The sequence below is a fragment of the Mauremys reevesii genome, linkage group 1 (assembly GCF_016161935.1).
Source record: "Mauremys reevesii isolate NIE-2019 linkage group 1, ASM1616193v1, whole genome shotgun sequence".
Lineage (NCBI taxonomy): Eukaryota > Metazoa > Chordata > Testudines > Geoemydidae > Mauremys > Mauremys reevesii.
Window position 1 is genome coordinate 241,436,899 of NC_052623.1, and position 23,488 is coordinate 241,460,386.

The following is a 23,488-nucleotide window of genomic DNA, read 5'->3' on the forward strand; positions in this document are numbered from 1 at the left end:
CATATGATGGCATATATTACATTGGTGGACGTGCAGGTGAATGAACCAGTGATGGTGTGGCTGATCTGGTTAGGTCCTGTGATGGTGTTGCTGGTGTAGATATGTGGGTAGAGTTGGCATCGAGGTTTGTTGCATGGATTGGTTCATGAGCTAGAGTTACTATGGTGCGGTGTGCAGTTGCTGGTGAGAATATGCTTCAGGTTGGCAGGTTGTCTGTGGGCGAGGACTGGCCTGCCACCCAAGGCCTGTGAAAGTGAAGGATCATTGTCCAGGATGGGTTGTAGATCCCTGATGATGCGTTGGAGGGGTTTTAGCTGGGGACTGTATGTGATGGCCAGTGGAGTCCTGTTGGTGTCTTTCTTGCAAGACAAACCCAAGAAAGAATTAGTGCCCTGAAGAGTGTGGGGATGGGAGGTTTCAGTTAGGAGTGGATAGACTAAGCAGAAAGAATAGTGAAGTGAGTGGGGTCACTGAAAGGAAGTGGTGAGGGGAACAGGGCAGGGAAGAAGAGATGGGTAATAAATAACAATAATACAACTTTTCATCAGTAGATCTCAAAGCACTTCCCAAAGGAGGCTAGTGTCATTAATCCTATTATACAGATGGGGAAACTGAGTCTTGCCCAAGGTCACCCAGCAGGCCAGTAGCAAAGACAGGAATAGACCCTATGTCTCCTCAGTCCCCGTCCTCTAGCCACAAGTGGGACAGGTGTGGTGGGAGGCTGAAGAGACTGTGAGGGAGGGGGCTGGACAGCCAATCAACAAACGGCAAAGAAAATCCTGTCCAAACTTGACAATTCTCTGACTTCAGTGTCCTTTGGTGCCTGCTTTAGCTATTCCTGTGACTGCTTCTACTGCCTTCAGTTCATGGCTGGCTCCTCCAGTTTTTTCCCAAGGCCACATTGCTGGGGGGAGGGCGGAGAGGGGGACATTACATTGGTCTTAGTACCCCAGGTGGATTTGTGGGGGAGTCTCCCCTGCACAGTTCTGGGTCCAGGGATGCTGTGGGGAAAAGATGGCCCCAAGGAGCAGATGGAACAGGTGTTTACTTATTTCATGGACTCAACATAAAGGTCTTTTCATAGCAATACCCTTTAAAGCTAATGCCAAACCGTTCTAGTGGGAACGCCAGGCCTTTAAGAAAGGTTGATGGTGGCATAAGGAACAACTGTATGTTTAAAGTATCAGAGGGGTAGCCGTGTTAGTCTGGATCTGTAAAAAGCGACAAAGAGTCCTGTGGCACCTTACAGACTAACAGACGTATTGGAGCATAAGCTTTGGTGGGTACATGCATCCGACGAAGTGGGTATTCACCCACGAAAGCTTATGCTCCAATAGGTCTGTTAGTCTGTATGTTTAAAGATGGGTACATTTTTCCAAAGCACTTAAGTCACTTAGAGCCTTTTGAAAATGGGATTTAGGTGCTTTTGAATACTGAACCCAGCAAAGTCTATATTGTATAGGACTATACAGCTGTTTGATTTCTGGGGAGGAGGGTGAGTCAATATTTTTCTGCCAAGGATTTGAACGTGCTTTACAAACATTAATAAATTTCCCATATATATTATCATCTCCATTTTACAGATGGGGGGAAATGAGGCACAAAGAATGTAACAGAGCCACACAGGAAATCTATTCCTGACTGAGAGTCCTGTGCTTTAAATAAAAGACCTGCACATGCCCCCATTTAAGCAGATAACATGCCCCAAAAGCAGCAGCATAAACCGGACAGTTACAGATTTACCAGTGAGCAATTAGGGTCTCCGGGCTGTGACAGCAGTGGAAGGATAGATCATTAAGAATATAATGGCCATACTGGGTCAGACCACTGGTCAATCTAGCCCAGTTTCCTGTCTTCTGACAGTGGCCAATACCAGGTGCTCCAGAGCGAATGAACAGAATGAACAGAACAGGTCAGTTGTATGATCCATTCCCTGTTGTCCAGTCCCAGCACCTGGCAATCAGAAGCTTAGGGACGCCCAGAGCATGGGATTGCATCTCTGACCCAAAAGAATTAAAGCCTGTGCAAACCCACAACACTTTGTATCATTCTTCTAGAGAGCACAGCAAGCCATTAACAGAAAGCCCAAGTATATCTCTATGATAAAAACTGTACTAAAACCAGCTGAGAAATGAAGGGCAAAATAACTCTATCATTCAGAGCTGCTACTATGTGTACGGGGGCCGTACGTTGCTATCTAGCTTCTTAAACTGCAAGCTCTTCAGGACGAGGAACACGTCTCACTTCCTGTCAGGCAGAATGTAAATTTATGGCACTGCATAAATGATTATTGTTAATAATCATCTAGCTTTATATAGAATTCCCCACTGATTTCAATGGAGAAATCAACATGGAGATCAATTGCACGATGTGGCCATGTACGTAAGACTAAAATTATTCTATTACCTTGTATTTATAAAGCCAAATGTGGCACTGGTCCCTAGTCTCCCCTAACAATTTTTTAAATGGTCAACTTTTGTGAAATACCTAAGTGACTCCTCCAGCCATGTCGTAAATGGTGCCAAAGTCCTGGGGGGAGGGGAGGGGAAAGGCCAAAATTATTTGGCATTTTTGCATCAAGTTAATAAATAGTTTCAGGTTTACCAGAACTCAGTTTTTGGATGAATAAACCACTTAGGAGCAACTTATGCATGTTATCAAGAGTTTGGGATACTAAAACCTACATTTCTTAAGAGTAAAACTGAGATGGTTTATCATGCACACACACACACTCACAGTATTATACTGTAATATCTTCATTAAAATATCCTCCAATTTGCTGGTTATAAAGTAGCCATCAGACCTTTTCATGATAATAAAGACTTCTTATGAGGACATATTATGTACACAACATATATGTTGTGATGATTTACACATATGACAAATTATAGTTTCATGGGATACTTTTCATGCACTTACGAGCTGAACGGGGGCAGCTGCGCCAGAAGTGGAACAGACAACAGGAGCAGGCGGGTGGCTGGATTGTTGCACTGCTAGAAGTGAGCAGCTTTACAATCTGGCTGGAGCTCTACCATCTGGGGAAGGTGCTGACGTCTCCCATCTTACTTGACTTGCCCTCTCCTGCCCTTCATAGGCCCGGCCCCACCTACTTTTCAGCCTTTACCAACCAACTCCAGCCCTCATGCCAAGGGGCAGGGCTTGTGGGCTTTAACTGCCACTGTATCTCCACTCTTGGTAGATTTGGGGGCAGGGGCCTAAAACTCACAGAGAGAATCTGGCCCTCTCTTCAAATTTTGTGGATGGTGTTTACTGTGGGCCAAACCAAGCCTCCAGTTCCACTTTCTCTCCCTCCACACAAAATGGAATCCCCCCACCCACAGGTGTTGAAAGAAGCCACCACTACTTCTCCCAATAGTTGAACTTCATAATCTCCACCCAGCTCTCAAGGCCAGTGGCCCCCTTCCTATCCTTACCATAGCTGCTTGCCAGTACTTCTCTGCCTCCTGATCTGACTAACCGCCCCCTGCCAGTTCCTGGCCTGAAAGGCAGTTTAGGAACTAGCAGCAGATCATAATATAGGAATGCTAAGCAAGCAAACATTCATTCAGAAACGACCTCCTCTTTCTCAGATGGACTTCTAGCATCACCTAGCCTGACCAGCAGCTGTTCCCATGTTAAAAACACTGAATAGGAAATAAACTTTAATCTTTAGTCCCTGGTTCAGGAAAGCACCCATCTCAGGAAAATACATAAAGCACAAGCTCAGTTTTAAACACCTGCTTAAATGCTTTTCAGTCTCAAATCTTGAGGTACTTCTGTGAGTGAGGTTAAGGATATACAAAGATTACTGCATCACCTAGTTCAGGGGTGTAATCCACAGAGCACACAGTGACATTATGTAACAATTTAGGACTGGGAGTGCAGCAGAATATAATTTCTAACTGAAATTTCAGGATGCATTTAATCAGACTGAATGCAATTACTAGAGTTGAAATTTGGCCAAGGTACCACTCCATTTTTTTCTAAGATATCTGTACTGATAAAAAGGATTTTGTGGTTTGTTTTTATTAATCTTGTAGAGGACTAGAGAGCAGTTCCACAATGATTACAATGATGGGCATGGCAAAAATAGGCACGAGAGACTTCTTTCAGGAAAATGAGGGAAGCACCTGATCTGCTTTCCTAGCATTCCTTTAAATAGATGCAAGTGAGAAGTTACATGGCTTTTAAATTAGAGCTCACTGTGCATTGTGGAATATAAAAGTCCTGCTAAGTACAGACTTTATCTAACTGCTATCTAAAGCAAAAGTTTGTGTTTTTTCTTGACAGTCTGATAAACGGCAATCTGACATTTAAGGAATGGACAGATACACTGAGCGGTCAGCAGTAGCTGCAGGGCTTTGGAGGTGACTGGTGACTCTGTGAGAGAGGGAGATAAAGAGGTAAATCATTCTTACCACAACTTGTGTACAGCACTACTTTATATGACAATTCGAGCTAGGAATGTGTGTTTTGAAGTGGAGAATATGTGCCCAGTGAATATAAAGGAACCACCACTAGAGTTCAAGGGCAGCCAGAAAGCTAAGAGAGACCTAAAGAGACAAGATGGGTGAAGGGGATATCTTTTATTGGACCAACTTTTGTTGGTGAGAGAGGCAAGCTGTCGAGCTACACAGAGCTCTTCTTCAGGGCTGGCAAGAAGAGCTCTACGTAAGCTCAAAAGTCTGTGTCTCACCAACAGAAGTTGGTCCTATAAAACAGGGGTTCTCAAACTTTTACTTTCTGAGTCCCACCCCACCATGCTGTAAAAACTCCACAGCCCACCAGTGCCACAATAACGGGTTTTCGGCATATAAAAAGGTGACATACTGTACCTCGTGGGAACACCCTACACCCCCATGTTTATCCTTATAAAATGATGATGTAGTATCCAATGCAAAGTTTGTCATGTTGGGTGTCTTCAGAAGGCTCATGATGCACTGAGCATTTTTTGTTACATAATGTTATAGTAATGTTATAGGTCATAATTTCATGTATATAGTTATGAGGCTGAAAATGTGTCCTCATGTCTTAAAGTAACCCCAGGCAAAAACACCCCAAGAGTCAAGAGGGGCAGTTCACACCTCATCAAGGCACATATGGGACAAACCCAGCCCAGTCTCACAGGAACAAAGGACGCTGGCCTAGGCAGCAACAAAAGGATCTGTTGGACTCTCAAGTGAGTTACCCCCCTTCCTTTGGTCAGTTTAGGACTGCAATGAGGTAATGCTCACCTGACCCTGATGGGCGGGGAGGGGTGGCAAAGCCAAGAGGGAACATAAGAACATAAGAAAGGCCATACCGGGTCAGACCAAAGGTCCATCTAGCCCAGTATCTGTCTACCGACAGTGGCCAATGCCAGGTGCCCCTGAGGGAGTGAACCTAACAGGCAATGATCAACTGATCTCTCTCCTGCCATCCATCTCCATCCTCTGACGAACAGAGGCTAGGGACACCATTCTTACCCATCCTGGCTAATAGCCATTAATGGACTTAACCTCCATGAATGTATCTAGTTCTCTTTTAAACCCTGTTATAGTCCTAGCCTTCACAACCTCCTCAGGTAAGGAATTCCACAAGTTGACTGTGCGCTGCGTGAAGAACAGCCCAGGAGTGGGGGTTCTCACAGCAGAGCAGGGTAAGGCTGGCTCCCAGAGTCAAGGATTGGAGTGACCTAGCAGATCATTGGTCCGGATAACACCAGAAGGGAATGTCACAAAAAGCCTGGGCTGGCATTAGGGGGTAGCAAGCAGGCAAATTACTTGGGGGTCCTCATGTCACAAGAGCCCCCGCAAAGCTACATTGCTCAGGCTTCAGCTTCAGCCTTGGGTGGCAGGGCTCAGGACCTGGGTTTCAACCCCATGTGGCAGGGCTTCAGCTTTCTCCCCTGGGCCCTAGCAAATCTAACACTGGCCCTGCTTGGAAGCCCCGCCCCCCCAAACCTGCTCACAGCCCCCCAGGGTACCTCGGACCCCTGGTTGAGAACCACTGCTATAAAAGATATTCTCCTCACTGACCTTGATTGTCTAATATCTTGGGACCAACCTGGCTACAACAACAACACCGCAAACAAGGGAGGCCTAAAGAAGATGAAGGATGAGCAACGCCAGAGAAGAGGAGGAAGTGGGAGAGATTCAAAGCAGCCACACAGGAGATGCAATGATTCTCGAAGCAAATAAGGAAGTAAAGCGCTATGTAATCTGGAGCAGCTGTATAGAAAAGGTTGGAGGATTCACTGCAGTCTACCTAAAAATCTATAAAAACAAGGGTCAGAAGGCAGTCTTCTATGCTGGTGTGCACTGTGTTGTGGAGGAAGAAATCAATATAGTCTGATTGTGTTGTTTTTACTTTGAAAAACAGTAGTGGAAATTCTGCTGCCTATTAGCTCCTGTCTTACAGGAGAGCAGAGTTCTCACTTTAAAGTGAATGTTGTACAGAAGAATCTGATTTCACATCCCCTTTACATCTTTGTTCCTGAAAGGGACATTAGGGAAAAATCATTCTAAACATCCTTGTTAGTCTTTCGATTTCCCCTTGTACCTATTGGGTTCGGGAAGTGGGCGTGCGTAAGCCTGCCCACTGCTTAAGGATCCCTCCCCCTGCCTAAGGGGAGGATCTACAGGACCTCAAAACCCAACTGAGTTCGGGGGACAACTAATAAAAGAACAGGGACAGGAGTGCAGTCAGAGGGTCAAAAGGAGGGAGCCTGATGGGGACACCGAGCAGAGAACCCCGGACAGTGCCCATTGCTCCTCAAAGGCATCAAGGGAGCCAGTGGACACCGCCCAGAGGAACTCTGCCCGGTTACTTGAACGGACAGAGGATCGGAAACAAGCCCCACAGTCACAGGAGTCTCCACTGGCCAACCTCCTCTCCCTGGTTGTGTAGATGGCCATTTTAGCCAGGGTGAGGAGGAGGTTGACCAGGAGGTCCCGTGACTTTGTGGGGCCACGGATAGGGAGTGCATAGAGAAGGAGGTGAGGGGAAAAGTGCAGCCAGAAACACAACAGTATATTCGTGAGGAGCCGGTATAGGGGCTGCAACCTGGCGCACTCTAAGTAAATGTGCGCCAGGGTCTCCCTCACGCTGCAGGTGTCTGGGACGGATAAACCGCGCCAAATACAAGATCAGGGTGCCTAGAGTGAGGCAGGGCTGGGGAAAGGCCAGAGAGGCTGGGGAGCTCCAGGCTGGCAACTCCCCAGGCTGCAGGGTCTTGTCCAAGGCCCCATAGAGGCACTGGGTTGCAGAGAGAGACAGCCGGTCTAGACTCAACCTTGCCAATGATGAGTGGCTGACACTGCAGTCTGCCCCAGGGAGTGGGGGCTAGTTGGTGACTGGCAGTAGCCTATGACTGAGGCAAGGTAGGGGTAGGGGGTGGAGGGAGAGGAGGGGAGACCCTGACACTGAGGGGTGTACTGCCAGGGGGTAGCACCCCAGATAAAGGGGCACTGGAGTCCAGGGTGGGACATGGGGCCCAAGCGGCAGCGGGATACCGGCCTGCAGAGGATGCTCCAAGGCTGGCAGAGCTAATTCCTGGAAGAGACCAGCAGGAGGCGCCGCAGGGGTGAGCCCCGCACCATTGCACTCCTCCTCCACCTTATTCATCCCAAATACACTTCTGGTCAAAGCTAATAGGACAGGTCATCTTGGAGCTCAGAACCTCTGCCATATTTATTCCCAAACAACAATCTTTATTAAGGTTAAGTACCTTAAGGGCTCCTTTTCCCCTCCCAAACTTTCTCTATCTTGTCAGGTTATATACCGTAAACTCTTTGAGTTAAGGATTGTTTTTTATTACACATTTGTAAAGAGTCTAGCCCAATGGGGCCCTGATCTCAGCAGGGGCCTCTGTGATCTAATTGTAATAGCGATATTCGTACAAAAACACTGTAAGATAATTATTCGAAAACAACAATTAAAAGCCAGAAACAGAGTTAAGGTTACATTTAGAAAACACAAAGCATTTAAAAGTCTGGAAATTCACAGTTATAGAGAGACACAACTTTCCATCTAATCAATTTTAAAAAATGAGACAAAAGTATTTTCAGTATTAACCTGAAGACCAGAAATCAAACTTGATCTAGAGGCCAAGGCAGGCCTGGTTACATTTCAGATCTTTCTATGTGTAGCTGTTTGTGCAGATTTTGCCTCCATTTTTCAGCATACGAGTTCTTAGGCTAAATTTCTCAAACTTGAGTGCTTAAAGTTAGGAACCTAACCCCAAATTTAGGCACATCAGTAAAAGTGGCCTAATTTCCAGAGGTGCTGAGCGCTTGCAGCTCCTACTGACTTCGTGGGAGATGCAGGTTGTTCAGCAGTTCAGTAATAATGTCATGATTTCCAGATGTGCCTTACTATGAATTTAACCTTATGTACCCACATTTGACTATTTTAGCTTCTGCATCTTATGTAAAAACTTGAGTATCGTTTTTATACCCTAGGATCTGTATGTACCACACAGAGAGAGGTAGAAATAGATACACAGAAAGATTTAAAATTCAATATTTTTAGTGCTTGGGAAACCAGTACAGCACAGATTACAGCAGTACAAACAACTTCCCCACATGATTGAGCCTTAATGTATCGGAATAAATTCTAGATACAAAAGGATAACTCATAATCTCTGGCCCTTTTGGTGTGATCACATGTCCAAGAGAAACTAGGCTGAAATCACTAACTCTGAACAGCTATCAGATGATGATAACTTTCAGTCTCTGCTGAACAGAGTTGGATTCAACACCATAGAAATCAATGGCAACACCATGGAAATCAATGGCAACCCCATGGAAATCAATGGCATATTATTGCTTTGCAGATTACTGAGTCCTGGATTCACGCAGTCTCCATGCAGAAAAAAAGGAGAAACACACACACTATAAAACATACAGAGGACATAAAGCACCAAATTCTAGCATGAACGAAGACAGCACAGTTGTCAAAGCATTAAATATTTCACAAATCTAAAGAAAAGTGACATTGCAAAACTGCAAAAGTAGATTTTAGAATTAAAGTTCATTTATTGTATGTGAGCTGTGTATAGCAACATATAGAATCAAAGGAAATACTACTAAGGGAGCAGATAGGAAGGATGGTTATAGCTGTGGACTGGAACTTGAAAGTTCTAGTTTCAGTTCCTGGCCCTGTTGCAGTTCTTCCTGTGACCTTGCATAAGCCAGTAAATCTCTCTGTAGTTCATTTTCCCTTCTCACCCCCTTTGTCTGTCTTTTCACTTTAGCTCATACACGCCTAACACGATGGATTAAAAATATTACCACCAAATGCAGATGACCTATCACATCACTGAGCACCCACTCTTCTGTTGGGCAAGGATACTGTTCATGATAATAGGTATCTTGATTAGTATATCTGATACATCTACTATGGACTATGTTTTCATGCCCCTTTTGTATTTACTTTCTGTGAATATCAACCAGAACCAATTCATTTAAAATGTGAATATTAACAGAAAATATTGTACAGGATTTACAGCCGAGTAGTCCCATTTGATGAGTAAAATGAATAGGATCTTGCCCTTTTTGAAAATGCAAAATATGAATATTTTTGACATATTTAGAGAATTGTCACCAGACCCTGAAGCAGTGCTGTCCTAGTCTAGTATTTTCCAGCTGTAAATATTTTCAAATACATTTTATCCACTATGCTCACACAAAGAATGCACAATCAGTTGCTCTGTAAAATAAATTTAATCATTGGCTAAACTTAACTAATCAACATGAGCAACATGCAGTTAAACCTCACATTTACCTTGAAACACACCTTCAGAGTAGTAAAACTTATGCAACTAGTGTCAAAGTCAGATTCAGGACTTACAATTTATCAGATCACTTTGTTTATTAGCAAAAGGCTTTGCTAATACACCCAGATAATGTGAGCACCATGCAAGACTCAAACTATCTTATTTATACAGATAAAAGGGTGCGAACTTAATAAGATAACAAAGGAAGCAGAATCTGATAAGTTTACCTGGGCTAGACATGCATATCTTATTTCCTTACTAATTATTACCGATCTCCCGTTAAGCTTAAGTGGACCCATTGTTTCGTACCTTAATGTTTCTCTTCCTGACAGCTATATTTCAACATTTCTTATTTTTGCTTAAAGGAACATACGGCATTTCTTTAATCCATTCTATTTTTACAATATAATTCATTCTACTTTCACACTAGCATAGACTGCATCTAAGGGTTGTCTACGCTTAAAATGCTGTCCTGATGCAGCTGTGCCACTATAGTCGGCCACAGGATCGACTCTACCATTTTTGCCACCCCAAGCAAAAAAAGAAGGAAAAAAAAAAAGATGCCCGGATTGCTGCCCGAACTGCCAAAGCCAAAAAAAAAAAAAAAGGCCGCCTGGACTGTGCCGCCCCAAGAATGGACTGAATGCCGCCCCTTAGCATGTGCCGCCCCAGGCATGAGCTTCCTCCGCTGGTGCCTGGAGCTGGCTCTGGTCAGCGATTCCTCATAGTTTGAGGGTGATAGATCAGTTATCGCTGCTGGATCTGCAGGTGGCTAACGAGACTCATCTACAGCTCACAACTGGATCCACGAGACTGATCCACCGTTGGGGCAAACATTTCCCAGTGAAAGGGGCAGATCTGGCTTGTTGAGTCAGGCTGCACCAGCGCATTGTCAATGTCAGCTTTCTGTGACAGAAGGCTGCAGAAGTAAAAGGAAGACTGCATCACTGTAGTGCTTCAATCTTGACTTTAGCAAAGCTTTTGATATGGTCTCCCACAGTATTCTCATTAGCAAGTTAAAGTATGTATTGGATGAATGGACTATAAAGGTAGATAGAAAGCTGGCTAGATTGTTGTGATCAATGGCTCAATGTCTAGTTGGCAGCCAGTATCAAGCGGAGTGCCCCGGGGTTGATCCTGGGGCTGGTTTTGTTCAACCTCTTTATCAATGATGTGGATGATGGGATGGACTGCACCCTCAGCAAGTTCTAAGATGCAGGGAGAGGTAGATATGCCGGAGGGTAGGGATAGGGTCCAGAGTGACCTAGACAAATTGGAGGATTGGGCCAAAAGAAATCTGATGAGGTTCAACAAGGACACATGCAGAGTCCTGCACTTAGGACAGAAGAATCCCATGCATCGCTACAGGCTGGGGACCGACTGGCTAAGATCGACCAGTTCAGCAGAAAAGGACCTGGTTATTACAGTGAACAAGAAGCTGGATATGAGTCAGCAGTGTGCCCTCGTTGCCAAGAAGGCCAACGGCATATTGGGCTGCATTAGTAGGAGCATTGCCAGCAGATCGAGGGAACTGATTATTCTCCTCTATTCGGCACTGGTGAGGCCACACCTGGAGTATTGCGTCCAGTTTGGTCCCCCCCACTACAGGAGGGATGTGGACAAATTGGAGAGAGTCCCGCGGAGGACAATGAAAATGATTGGGGGCTGGGGCGTATGACTTATGAGGAGATGCTGAGGGAACTGGGGTTATTTAGTCTGCAGAAAAGAAGAGGGGGGGGTGAGATTTGATAGCAGCCTTCAACTACCTGAAGGGGGGTTCCAAAGAGGATGGAGCTAGGCTGTTCTCAGTGGTGGCAGATGACAGAACAAGGAGCAATGGTCTCAAGTTACAGTGGGGGAAGTTTAGGTTGGATATTAGGAAAAACTGTTTCGCTAGGAGGGTGGTGAAGCACTGGAATGGGTTACCTAGGGGGGGTGCTGGAATCTCCACCCTTAGAGAGTTCTAAGGCCCGGCTTGACAAAACCCAGGCTGGGATGATTTAATTGGGGTTGGTCCTGCTATGAGCAGGGGGTTGGACTAGATGACCTCCTGAGGTCCCTTTCAACCCTAATATTCTATGAAGACACTACCTATGCCGACAGGAGGGCTTCTCCTGTCAGTGTAGGTAATTCACCTCCTGGAGAGCCAGTAGTTATGTTGATGGGAGAAGCCCTTCCATTGACATAGCACAGTCTACACTGGGAGTTAGGTCAGTATAACTGAGTCACTCAGGGGTGTGCATCTTCCTCACCCCTGCACAATGTAGTTATACCAATATAAGTTAGTAGTGTAGACCAAGCCTGAAGGACAAATGTTGGCAGATGGGGCTAAAGAGAATCTTCACTGATTTGATGTTAACATTTGTATTGCACACTAAAAAGAGAACGTTGCTTTAAATACTATATTTAATTTAAAAAATGGAATGTAGAAAGATTTACTGCAAGTTATAGTCTTTAATGACATGATCACATACTATTTTTCCCCCAGGACCCCTGCCTCATTCATTGCACAGTATGGATGGTGCTAACTGAATTACCAGCTGTTCTATATTTTGCTTTTTCCTCATTCAGCGTGTATCCACAGACTTTATTGACTGCACACTATTCAAACCCTGCTCTGAAGATAAAATTATTAATCTTCTCATGAGCTCTCCTGTGGCGCTCATCACTATAGTATCTGAGTGCTTCACAAATATTGAATTTATCTTAACTCACCTGGGAGATGAGGAAGGGAAGGTGGTATTCCCCATCTGCAAAATAGGGAACTTTGAGTATGTCCACACTTAAAATGCTACAGTGTAGACCTACCTATGCCAATGGGAGAATCACTCCCATCAGTGTAGGTAATCCACCTCCCCAGGCTGTCAACTGAAGAATTCTTCCATTGACCTAGTGCTGTTTATACCGGGGGTTAGGTATTTTTCACACCCCTAACAGATGAAGCTATACCAAAGTAAATTCCTAGTCTAGACCAGGACTGAGGCAAGAAAGATTAATGTCAAAAGTTTCCACTACTTTAGATGCCCAATCTGACATGCCTAGGACCTGATTTTTCAGAGTACTTTATACATTCAATGAAAAGCTCTGATTGACTTCAGATGCAGCTCTGTATGCTCAGCACTTCTGCAAACCAGGCCCTGGCGTATCGTGTCAGGCACCCAGAAAATGATGAACATGCAATTAATAACCACATGTGAAAAGTTTGGTTTAAGTGACTTGCCCAGCATCACATAAGAATTGTGAAGAGGCAGGAAACAATTTCAGCTCTCCAGAGCATCATTTCTCTTTCTGCAGTCCCCTGCCTCATTCACTGCAAACCTTCCAACTTCTGCCACAAATGGAACAGGGTTCCTATAGGCAACAGCCTTCTTCACTGCAGAATCCTGATTCACCCCCGTCCCCCCCCCAAATAGCTATATCGTGTGCACTGAATGAAGCAGAATGTCTGGCAACCTTAACAATAGGTGGTGCTACCAGCCCTGCCTATAACTATACATAGCACTTTGGATTTTTAGATGCTTAGTGATGCTGAATATTAGTAATAGTTTTGTCCTCAGGAGCAGATCAAATGTGGGAATAGATCTTTTCATTATTTGCAATAACTTTAAGTGAAATAATCCTACAAAAACAAGAGAAAGGAAAATGTCTTCTTTTATTTTGTTTACCTAAGTAATAACAAAGGAAGCAGTTTGGAGGATTACCATAGTTAGTAGGAGTTTTGCCTAAATAAGGACTGCAGGACTGAGCCCTTAAAAAACTGAACAAGTCACAAAATAAGTGGGATGTAATATTAAACCCCACAGGAAAAAGACAAGTCATTATTAATTAGTGACTGTGTAATGACTTTGTCTCATACCTATAAATAGGATTTTTGCCACCATATAATCTGAGAAGTACAAGAGTAAACAGTTTTCCACTTGACTGACTGAAAGTTACTCATGATTTGTCAGAGATCAACAGAGATTGTTCCATGGCAGTCACATTGGCTATTCTCAGTCACTAATGTCTTTAAACTGCAAGAATGATGGTCATGCTAGGCAGCTATTCAGCTCTTCTTAACGAGATCAAACTCCCATTGACTTCAAAAGAAGGTGTATCTAAATAAGGAATGCCGGATCAGACCCAATCTCAGTAAACTAAATTATACTTTAATAATGAAGGGTATTACTGCTGATGTGCATGTAAAGATTACTCACCTAGGTGAGGTTTGCAAAATAAAGTCTAAAATATGTGCCTAAAATATGTAGTCATCTCAACGTACCAGATCAAAGGCCTGACCCTGCAACTACTACTACTGGCATGAGCAGCCCTTATTTATGCATGTAGCCCCATTGAAAGCCAATGGGACAACACAGATAGGGAACCAAAATACTGAGTCCCACAAGAGTGACACTTCTGTATTTATAAGAGGCAAATTCTCACTTGGGAACTGATTCTGCAAAACCTCATACAGGCAAGTAGTCCTGATGGGAGTAGTTCCACGAGTGTGTATGGAGTACAGATTATTTGCACAAGGAGGGGGCTGTGTCGAGGGAAGAGCCAGATCATGCATCAAGTGCTTTGGGAACATGGCACACAGAGGGTAGTTTAGTGGCTAAGGCTTTGGACAATGGCTTAAGAGATCTAGGTTCAATTCCCAGATAGTCCCAGAAGACATCTGTGGCATCAGTTAATTACTCAATCTGCCTCACTTCCTGCTATCCCCAGTCAAGAGCAAAGGTGACTTTTATTCATAACCTCAATTTGTTTCCAGTAAGAATTGAAATGAGGGGCACTAAGCACACCTTCCCCGAAATATAAAACTGAATGATTCTTGAGTTTCCATGTAAAACAAAGGCTTCCTTATTTTAGTTAATACTTTCACAATATAGACAAATTACCTGTCATGGGTTTAACATGATACCCTGCCACCAAAATTAACAGGAGCAAATGCACACAGAAAAAATGTAAAGTTTCATTTTCTGTGGCACAATCACTTGCTATTTTGGTATATTTTCTATTTATAATTTCCAATGCAAACATCCCCATTAGCTTCCTGTCTCCAGAAGCAACAACTTCTGTTATTTGGCGAGTTTCTTCCTTTCAAAGAAACAACTTTGCAATAATCAGTATGCTTAGGGGTAAATGGAGTAAGTGGAGACGCCACCAAAAGCTGGTGTCTATAAACAGTCTGAGGGAAATGGCTAAATATTAAGGTTAAATTTGAAAGTTGTAGCAGCAATGCAGTCATCAAACCAAGTGTTGGTTTATAAAACTGAAAAGTCATATAGCAAATTATTTACCACATCACCTATCCAGGCACCCCCCCCCCCAGAATAGTCACCCAAACAAGGAACTGGAAGCCTGTAGCATAGAGGGGATGAAGAGGAACCTGCATCTGGAAAGATTAGCATCATTTGTTGCAGACTGAAGCATTTTCTAATTTATTCTCCCCTCAACAGTATGGGACAAAATCCTCTGCAGCTGCTTGGCTGTAATTGCTAGCTCTGCATTAAAGAAGGAGCTTCTGTCATCCCTAGCCAGTGAACTGATATGAACATATACCCCCTTATATCACCCGAGATTGGTTATAGTCCCTGAAAGCCTCAGAGGATCAGAATCTGATTTTAAGGAATTAAATGATCGGTAAAATTTTTGTTATTGCAGCAGACAGGACCTAAAGTAATTGCATCCTAGACTGGCTCCAGTATAAGATTTCAGAAAGTCAAATTACATCCAAAAATCATTCAAGGATGCAGTGCTTAATTTGTGCCAGGGGTCGCCAGGGCTTGGCAGTTCATAGCCCTGGCATCTCTGGGCTTGCCACATCAGTTATGAAAGTAAAAAAAAAATTGCTTAAGCCCCTGCACCTAATTGCTTGAGCCCAGGCATCTCTTTCATTACAAATTAAGCACTGCACGGATTATGTAATAGAAAACAATTCAGTATACTGAAAAGAGTTACTTGACATTCAAACATGATTTGTTCTGGCACTCACTACAGAAAGAGGGCATTTTGGAGGGAAATTAACTGCTACTCCCTCTTACCTTCCATTTGCTACTAAGAGGAGAGAAAGAAAGCCAGATGATGGGGGGCATAGGTGCTGGAACTAGTGATGCTGGGGGTGCTGCTGCACCCTCTGGCTTGAAGTGGTTTCCATCATATACGTGGTTTACAGTTTGGTTAAATGGCTCCCAGCACCCCCATTATACAAATTGTTCCAGCACCCCTAGGAGATGGGTGGAAGAGGGAGAAAAGAAAGAAGTCAGGCTATATATTCCCAAAGATCATATGATTAGTCAATGGATGGGAGTGGTTTTCAAGGTACCGCAGATCCACATTGTACCTAATTTCAAACCAGACTCATTGGAAAATCCCCTGAGTAGCAGGAGCCTGGTCCTTCAATGAGTGCTAACTACAGCATTCCCCTTTCCGGTTGCAGCTGGAGAAGGTGAAATATACACTTTGATGAGCCGGGGCTCTGGAGATGTACAGACATGGACAAAAAAACCCAGCGGACTCTCCACATGTTTTGCATAATAAAGTGCACAGGGAAGGTCTCCTTGCAGCTTTGATTCCAAAACTGGGGGAGTTGCTCAGTGCTTACAGATCTCCCCTCCGAATACCCGGAAACACATTCGGGTGTCTCAGGCACACCTTGGAAAATCAATAAGCCAGGGAAGTATGAAGGTCTTTTCCCTTTGTTAGGGGCCAAAAGGCATCACTGCAGCGTGGCATGATCCCGGGGTACAGCCAAGCCCGCAACAGCCAGAGAAGTGAGAGCGCCCGTTGCGCTTTCCCGGGAGACACCTCGGTGTTGGTTTTATTTGTATAAAAAAAAAAACATGGTTCGTCCTTTAGCCCTCCCCCACTGCCCACACAGGATCCCAAAGGTACCAAACCACTAGCCCCCCCCCCCCCCCGAAAAAAAACTTTTCCCAGCAGAAGGGTTTAGCCAGCCCCCCACTAGTTAAAGACGCTACGTGTTTGTATCTGAACTCTTGGGGGGTGGTAAAGATCAATATTTGAGTGTGACAAATAAAGTTCAGCTATTCCGGGGGAGGGGGCTGGCCGCGGGGCCCGCTGCGCTCTGCTCCGCCTGTCCCTGGCTGCCGCCGGGCATGGGGCAGGGAGGCTGGGTACCTGAAGCCGGTGACTGCGGTCTGGTTGCTCCTCCACGCCTTGCCCTGCTGCAGCAGCACCCCCTGCACGACCTCCTTCTCGTCGGGCAGCCGGTACACGGGGAAGATGTAGAGCCAGCAAAGGACAAAGACACACAAGGCACTGGCTCCCCCCACGGGCAACCGGGTCCGGGGACACTTACACACCGGCCCCGCCGCCGCCATCCTCCTCCGCCTCCCCCGGCAGATCTTCCTCCGGGCCGGGCTGCAGTCGCTCATCAGTCCCGGAGAGCGGCCGCCAGAGCGCCAGAGCCCCCCATGCAACAGACACAGAGCCGCCGCGATGGTGAGCCCGCCCCCCGGGGGGCTCCCCGCCGGCCGCCCCGCTGCTCTAGGGCCGGGGGCCATCCTGCAGGCCAGCGGCGGATGCCATCGCAGCCCGGCTAGCCGGGGGAGCGGCTGCCCGCTGCTCGCAGCTCCAGCCAGGGAGCGGCAGGGCTCAGCCGCTTCCTCTCTCGGTACCGGCTGCTGCTGCTGCTGCCTCCCTTCCTCACAGTCATTTGGTCCTCTGCTCCCCCCCCCCCCTCTCCTTCCCCCGTCAGACACCCAGCACCCGGGGAGCTGTCACTGCAGCGAGTCCTTGTACATTTCCATTCCTGGGCTTCCCTCCTGCTCCCCAAATCCGATGGGAACAAAGGGCTGCCCCTCCCCCCTCGCCCCAGGAGCTGTCAGCAACCTTCTCCTACACCCCTGAAAACGGGGAGATGGGGGGAGGGACGCGACACGACAGCAGGGTGACCGGAAATCAGGGCTTTCCCCCCCCCACGCCGCAGGGGGGGGAAATCTCTCCTTTGACCCGTTCAGATCAGCGCCTCCTGGGCTGGAGCTGGCAGCAGGTTTCGCTTTTTTGCTCGCCTTCAGTAAAGTGGGGAGGGGGGAAATCAGGCTGAGCCGGGCAATAGCAGGAGACTTACACGATCCCCCTACCCCCAAAGTCCCCGCCCACCCACCCCCCAGATGCTGTGACACTGCATCAGTCACACGCACAAAGCAGCCTCCTTTCCTCCACCGCCACCCTTCCCCCGCCCCCAAACCTCAGTCCACCCTGCAGCCTCCCTACACCCCACACCGCTGTTCCCCAGGGGCTTCCCCCCTGAATCGCCTCGGCAGGATCCCCACACACACACACACACGCATTCACAGTACATAATTCCCCACCCCCACTCCCCAGCACACCCAAACAAACCCAGGATCTCCCTAGTCTCCCCCGTACAGGCGATTCCCATCCAAGCCTACCCCGCCCCCATCCTAAATCACCCGGCAGGATGCCACTCACACCGCCTTATCACCGTGCCCAGGACAGGATTCCCGCCCCATCCCCAACCACCCACCCTGCTAACCCCGGGATCCCACTGGCACACAGGGACATGGCTCCGGTACATGCCCCCCGCCGCCCCGTTCCCCGCGCTCCCGGCAGTAAATGACGCCCCGCCGGCAGGATCCTGCATCCAGGCTCGCTGTCTCACACACACCCTCCTTCTCTTATATATTACACCCAGATTTGCAAGCAGCTGGGATCCAGCCGGACACAGACACCAGCCTCATGGCGCAGAGCCTTTGCTGCGACCATTTCTACTCATTGCTTATACTGGGAAAACACGGTCCCCCATTAAACCCTCAATCCCGAAACCCTTTTAAAATGTCAGCCGGGGCCATTCTTATACAGGGGTCTCGAATAGCGTCCATCCTCCCCAGCCCCCAGAGTACCGCGAAGTGGGAAAAGCCCTGCATCACTCCTCCTAGCTTGCTCCTCATTCTGCATCGTTCTTCAGCACGCCCTTGCGGCTGACTTGTCTAGCTGCATACAGCTAAATTGTCAGCATATTGTGCTCCAGGGCTAGAGCTAGCCGTGAAGAATGACAAAATATAGGACAAACAGACTCGATTTCATGTGGATTAGCCTGGTCATTCCTCTTCCCTCCCCCCCCCCCCCCACACGTTTTTGCCCCTTTCCAATGCTAGCCTGTTTGATACCTGGGGGGGGGGCACACTCTTTTTTTACCCCACAGATCACTCTCAGTTTGAAGACAAGCCAAAGCATACCAGTTGTGCATGGACTTTTACTAGCAACCTGAGACTCTCTTAGTTATTTACCTCCCACAAACTGCCAGCCACTAGGAATTAGACTGACTCCACCATCTCCATCTCACATATGCCACTGTATGGAAACTAGATGATAGTGTTTTGTGGTCAGTGCTGAGGTCTGCTAGATTCAAACCACTATCCTAGAAACAGGGGCTGGATTGCCAATCTCTGACAACATAGCAACTATAAAGATATTTTTGGATGATACAACATAGTAAGCTAGGGGCATTGGGAAACCTGAATTAAGGACCGTCTCTAAGAGGCAGCCACACTCTCTTAATTAACTTCTCTAAGTTTTTCATACAATTGTGTTTGATCTTTAGAGGCAAAGCACTTTTATCAAGGCAAACTATTTTGCTGCTCCTTTAGGACAGTTGTCAGTGTATTTTAAAATAGTTTTGATAAGTTGTAAAATAAAGACAATTTTTACTTACATTAAGGGCCAAAATCCTCAATATCTGTGTGTACAGAAGTTTCAGGAAAATGAGAGATACTGATCCCAGAACTTGAATGTAGAAAACTGGGGATGGACCCATGGGTGAAATTCCTCCAATAACGTTAGTATATGCTGAGTTACAGTATCAACAGTCTCTTTAATAACATGTTGTAAGGACTTAGTGTCTTCAGACTTAAACACTTTTGTGTGTTAGCCAAAAGTTGCCTGACAAATGCTAGAACCACATGAATGCCTCCACCAGGTTCATCCCATTTAACAAATGAATAACGTTTCAGAGCACTCAGAACCTCAAATACTGAAGATGAGCCACATCAGAGCACGGTTGCTTTGCTTACCAGCAAGCATTTGATCTGCAGTACAAGCTGGATATGACTGTGAATCAACAAGAAGTTCTAGTAATCCTGCTTCTCCCCAAAAAATTCGCACTACATGCAATAAAACAGCACAGGATGTGAAAACCACTCAGGTGAATCACATCGGTACCAAGTTCACTGCAGAGATCAATTTCACTTGCAGAGCAACAGCATAGAGCTGCTGACATTACCTTACATTTCAGCACTGTAGTATAGACTGTGGCCATGGCAGCTTGTTTGGCATCCACAGTAGATACATATGCAACTGCTGGGTAGGTGCTCTTTGTTGCAAGCTTCTGGTTAAAACCAGTCCAGAAATGTGGACAAATCAACCTCATTTGATATTGGTAGGATATCACAAGGTAGTAGTCTTAAAAGACACCAGAAGAGATCTCTGATAGTGTTCATTTGTCAGTGACAAGAGTTTATTTTCTCAAGTACTTTTTCATGACAAGTCAGTTCTGGATATGGGCTAGGTTTTTCAAACGCTGCAGACTGGATAAGACACTGATTGCTCAGGGAGAGTAACTGACATTTCTTTCCCATGCTTCAGAAATATTTCTTGTGAAGCTGGACTACCTGCAGACTGTTCTTGAAATACCACCATAGCCATCGATTGGAAGGTATTCTTTCCATTAAAGGTCTCTGCCTTTATGTCTCTATCATCTCCTTCATGGATGAGATTTCCACCAGCATGAATTGATACGATTCTGTTTGGAATGAATATACCTCACTGGAGTCTTTCTACTTCTGTTTTTTTTCAGCACTAGTAATGAACCACCTCAACTCATAATTGATGCAGAATTCATGAAGGCGTAGTATGTCAATGAAACTATGTGACCCAAACTCATGGTGTAGCTGTGCAGGAAGGCTTATGTACAGCAGCGTGATAATTTTGGAAATATTAAATACTCTGCAGCTGAGAGGCGCCTTCTTTGAATTTCTTCTGAAGGAGGCTACTCATTGCTGGCTGAATTATGTGCCTCATTATCTAACCACTAAGGGACAGACTCCTTTACCAACTGGCTCACAAAAGTAACTGACCTCTAAACTACAATCACCTTTGGACAACATTCTGAGACTATTGTTTTGCCTGTGGAAGGATTGAAGCATAATTATAGAAAACTTGTTCACTTGAAAGCTGTTCATCAGACTCACTCACCAGAAGAGCAGCCACAAAAGTTTAGATGACTTAAGTTTCTGTTTCAGGTTACTAGCAATTTGGATAGTGTCAGCTAATGTTATTGCACTACATAGGACAATAGTAGACTTGCCTTGTCCATGGAATTAAATTACAGAACCATAGTGTTTTTCTAATCTTGCCTGTAATTTGTTACAGGCACAGCTTGCAATTTCTGCATCTGAGGGAAGCAGGGTTTTATGTCTTTGTAGCAGTTTGGACAGGAGGAGAGCTTTATTATCATACATAAGACCATTGTCTCTCTCTTCAATCAGCTGATAAAATGCAATGTATTGTTGCTGTTAACTAGATTCATTTTACTGATGTAGAAAAAAAAAGCATATTGAATGATAAACTGCATCCTTTGCAATCACATCTTCCTCAGATGTTCTGCACATGTCATCATCTCCTCTCTTATTGGTTGCTCTCTCAAATGCTTCTATTTTGTCAAGTTTCTCATCTTGTGTTCAATACAACTCTGACGTGCCAAATGGGACTTGTGTGTATATCTCCGAAGCAATCCCTGTGATAGAGTATTGGTGGCATGCCATCTAAACTAGAAAACTCATTCAATAGCCACCAGTACAATTAATCTCTCCTGGCTACTGCTGCCAGCATCACAGAATTCTGTCCAGCGCTGGTGGCTTTTGACAGTTTTGCATTCTTGCAATTTTCTTGACAAATAAGCACATTTTTTAAGGTTTGTCAAGACTCTTCTTCTCTGATGAAAGCTTTAGAGGACTTGTATCCTCAATATCTTCACATAGTGTACCTTGTGTAGAGGTAACATTCCCAAAGTATATTGTTAGATCTACATATTAGTATTAACATTGCCATTTTGTTTAGTGGGCATTTTGACTGTAACCCAATATGAAGCTGGGTATTGTCATCTCTAACATTAATATCAACCTGTGCATAAGTGACACTGAATTAAAAAGCTAATTTCTTGAATATTTCAAAGGCTAGTACTGCATGCATAGGCAACAACAAGTTAAAACCTTCTACCAGGTAGACTAGATGCTACATTATATGTACAAAAACTTACAAATGGAGAGGCATTACATTAGGAATTCTCATACATTTATATCTATTCACTGTGCAGTACAAACTATGGACATGTTACATACTGCTACTAGTGTACAACTGTCAGTGAGAGACTGATCTGGTCAGAACATTTCAATTGAAAATATAGAAAAACTATAATAGTCACTTGTTAGATGCTTTGACAATTAAGAATATGCAATGTGAAAACATTTAATGTTAGCATACTGCAAAATGTTATTTGCCATTTTTGCCACCTGCTAAACACTTTCATCATTTCTGGAGAAAAAAAATCTTGCCCATGCAGAATCTATAAAAATCTTTTAATACATTGTCATTTGGTAGTTTTGACCAATAAAACACTCTATTAAGGTACTGAATTTCACAGTAAAATCTGTAGTCCTAATCGTGTTGCAGTGTTTCTCGAACTGTGCAAAAAAACAAACAAACAAAAAAAGATGACACTCATTTTGGATACCATTGTTTCACCTCACCTACAGGCTTACAACATCACTTGTCAGCTCCATATCATACCTCATCTAAATGAACATAAAATAAGCTTTCTAATGATTCATGATGTGAGTGTGTATAGGGTGGGTACATTGAACTCCAAAAATATGGCCCTTTTTGGAGAACTGTTATGTGTCTATGAGAACAATAGTATCCTGCCAGTTTCCAGGCTACTCACAGTGTGACCCCTACTTTGTGGAAGTGGAGTTGCTTTAAAAGATCTTGGCATGAATTTCTAAAAGGTTGCAAGTGATTGCAGGTAGTATCCTAAGCCCATGTTTAGTTACCTTCTCTCTCTCTCTCTCTCTCTCTCTCACTCACACACACACACACACACACAGGATGGGGGCTTTTCCCCTCAACTTCCATGCTGGAATGTAAATCTTCAGTAATCTAAGTGCACCCAGCTCTGCCTGCCTAATAAAAGAACTTGCTTTATGCAATGACCTCTTGATGTCTACTCTTTAGCGTTCAAGTAGTAGAGCAGGGCCGGCCCACAACATTTTGGCACCTGAGGCGGGAAGCTCAAATGACGCTCCCAGGCCCGTTGCTTGGGCCAAAACTTTGAAAGGTCTCAATTCTGCCTTCTTCCTGTTCTACTCCTCTCAAGGCACTGCTCTGCTACCTACCCCAATAAAGGAGAACTAACAACTTAAAATGCCTTGTTCAAAAACTTTAAGTAACACTTAACTTTCAAACAGCAAATGTAACTTTTCTTGTCTGCATAGTAAACACTTGCATTTTTATCTGTTTGAATAATCGAAGTGGTGCTTTCTGTGCCTTCTTGGTTGCAAAGATTTGAACTACTTCCTGAAGGTCCACAGTCTGGGCCAGCTCATGCTCTATTGAGATGGTTGCAAGGCTAACCAGCCTCTCCTGTGTCATTGTGGAGCGTAGATGTGTTTTTATTAACTTCAGCTTGGAGAAGCTGCATTCTCCACTGGC

General features: G+C 45.0%; 1 protein-coding gene across 2 annotated transcripts in view; it reads right to left on the reverse strand.

Annotated features, from left to right (window-relative positions):
• Nucleotides 1-23,488, reverse strand: part of ST8SIA1 (ST8 alpha-N-acetyl-neuraminide alpha-2,8-sialyltransferase 1) — a 237,303-nt gene that overhangs the window by 181,578 nt on the left and 32,237 nt on the right. Inside the window, exon 1 of one of the 2 annotated variants that reach the window (XM_039486589.1) lies at nt 16,880-17,407. The exons of the other annotated variant lie outside the window; for it this stretch is intronic. Within the exon in view, the coding sequence (XP_039342523.1) occupies nt 16,880-17,265 (386 nt within the window). The 5' untranslated portion in view covers nt 17,266-17,407. Of the gene's footprint in view, nt 1-16,879; nt 17,408-23,488 lie in introns of those variants that run through there. 2 annotated transcript variants of the gene reach the window in all.